The 1,286-nt window shown below is 36.6% G+C and overlaps 1 protein-coding gene across 4 annotated transcripts in view; it reads right to left on the reverse strand.

The window, feature by feature from the left end:
- Bdp1 (B double prime 1, subunit of RNA polymerase III transcription initiation factor IIIB) overlaps nucleotides 1-1,286 on the reverse strand; it is a 149,345-nt gene that overhangs the window by 9,853 nt on the left and 138,206 nt on the right. For all 4 annotated transcript variants that reach the window (XM_023703472.1, XM_023703421.1, XM_023703387.1 and 1 more), the window contains one exon: nucleotides 722-926. In XM_023703472.1, the coding sequence (XP_023559240.1) occupies nucleotides 722-926 (205 nt within the window). The remainder of the gene's footprint in view (nucleotides 1-721; nucleotides 927-1,286) is intronic.

The raw sequence follows: 1,286 nt of genomic DNA on the forward strand, positions 1-1,286 counted from the left end.
AGAGGAATTCCACATCAGAGCAAGAACCGTAGGTCTCAGGGGATGGTGCATTTTTGCCAAATGGCTATGTAGAGCAATACTGTGCTTTTTCACTATGTCACTGAAAATTTAGATGAAATAAACATATGTTTTAAAAAACTCATGAGCAAAAATCCTTGTTCTCACTCCAGCATGCTTCATGGAAGAGTCAGTGATTTTTTCACTATAAAAGATAAAATTCTTTTTTTTTTTTTTTTTTTTTTTTGGCAGAACCGGGAATTGAACTCAGACCCTTGCACTTGCCAGGCAAGCACTTATTAAACTGAGCCATCTCCCTGGCCCAAGAAACATAAAACTCTTAAGGACAATCTTATAAGAAATAAAAGTAGAGCTAAAAATAAAGTTGAAAGACCCAAACCAACCAACTGTAAAGACATACTGTGAGATATTAGTGTCAATTTTCCTTAAATTAATGTAATTCTAATGCAAATACCAAAAGAATCTTTCAAAAGACCTACATAAGGTAATTCACCAGGACCAACATGACGCTTTTAGCCACCATCACAGAGCTGAACAGGTTTCCTGATTAACACTCACCAATTTTTGTGTGGAGATAGTTGAAAATGACAGTTCCCAACTGACCTTTATTGTATTACTTATGGTGAAAAGTGCCACAACTACCTTTGTCTATATAAAGTTTTAAAGAATGAAAGAAAAAAGACTGCTATGTAGCAATTCTCACCTCAGAGGTATAATGTTGCAGATCATTTCTTACAGAGAGTGAACTTTTTTTGGCAGGAGGAGCTTGATCGTTTTTATCAAGCCTGCAGGGAAATCTCTTCCTAGATAAAAGATCCAAATTATCAGGAGGCTTTTCAGAATCATCTCTTTCAGAATTAGATAAACACACAGCATCTTCACCAACTGAAGTTACTGGAAAGGTCACACTGCAGAGAAAAAATACACAGAACACAAGTGAACCAGAAGCTCTATAAGGAGGTTAAGGGCTAACAAAACTTTTAATGAAATCAAAAAATTCCAAATTAACAATTTCAAGACAATGGCTATAAAACTGTAAGTTTCAAATTGGATTTACAACTTAATTTACAGCCAGGCAAACTAGTACACACCCACAAGCCCAGCACTCAGGAGGCTGAGGCAGGAGGATCACTGTGAGTTCAAGGCAAGCCTGGGTTACATAGTGAGACACTGCCTCAAAAAAAAAAAAAAAAAAAAAAAAGGCTGGTCTTGAGATCACTATGAAGCCCTCAAACTCAACTTGCATGATCCTACTGCTTCAGATTCCC

The sequence above is a fragment of the Octodon degus genome, unplaced genomic scaffold (assembly GCF_000260255.1).
Source record: "Octodon degus isolate 3935 unplaced genomic scaffold, OctDeg1.0 scaffold00001, whole genome shotgun sequence".
Lineage (NCBI taxonomy): Eukaryota > Metazoa > Chordata > Mammalia > Rodentia > Octodontidae > Octodon > Octodon degus.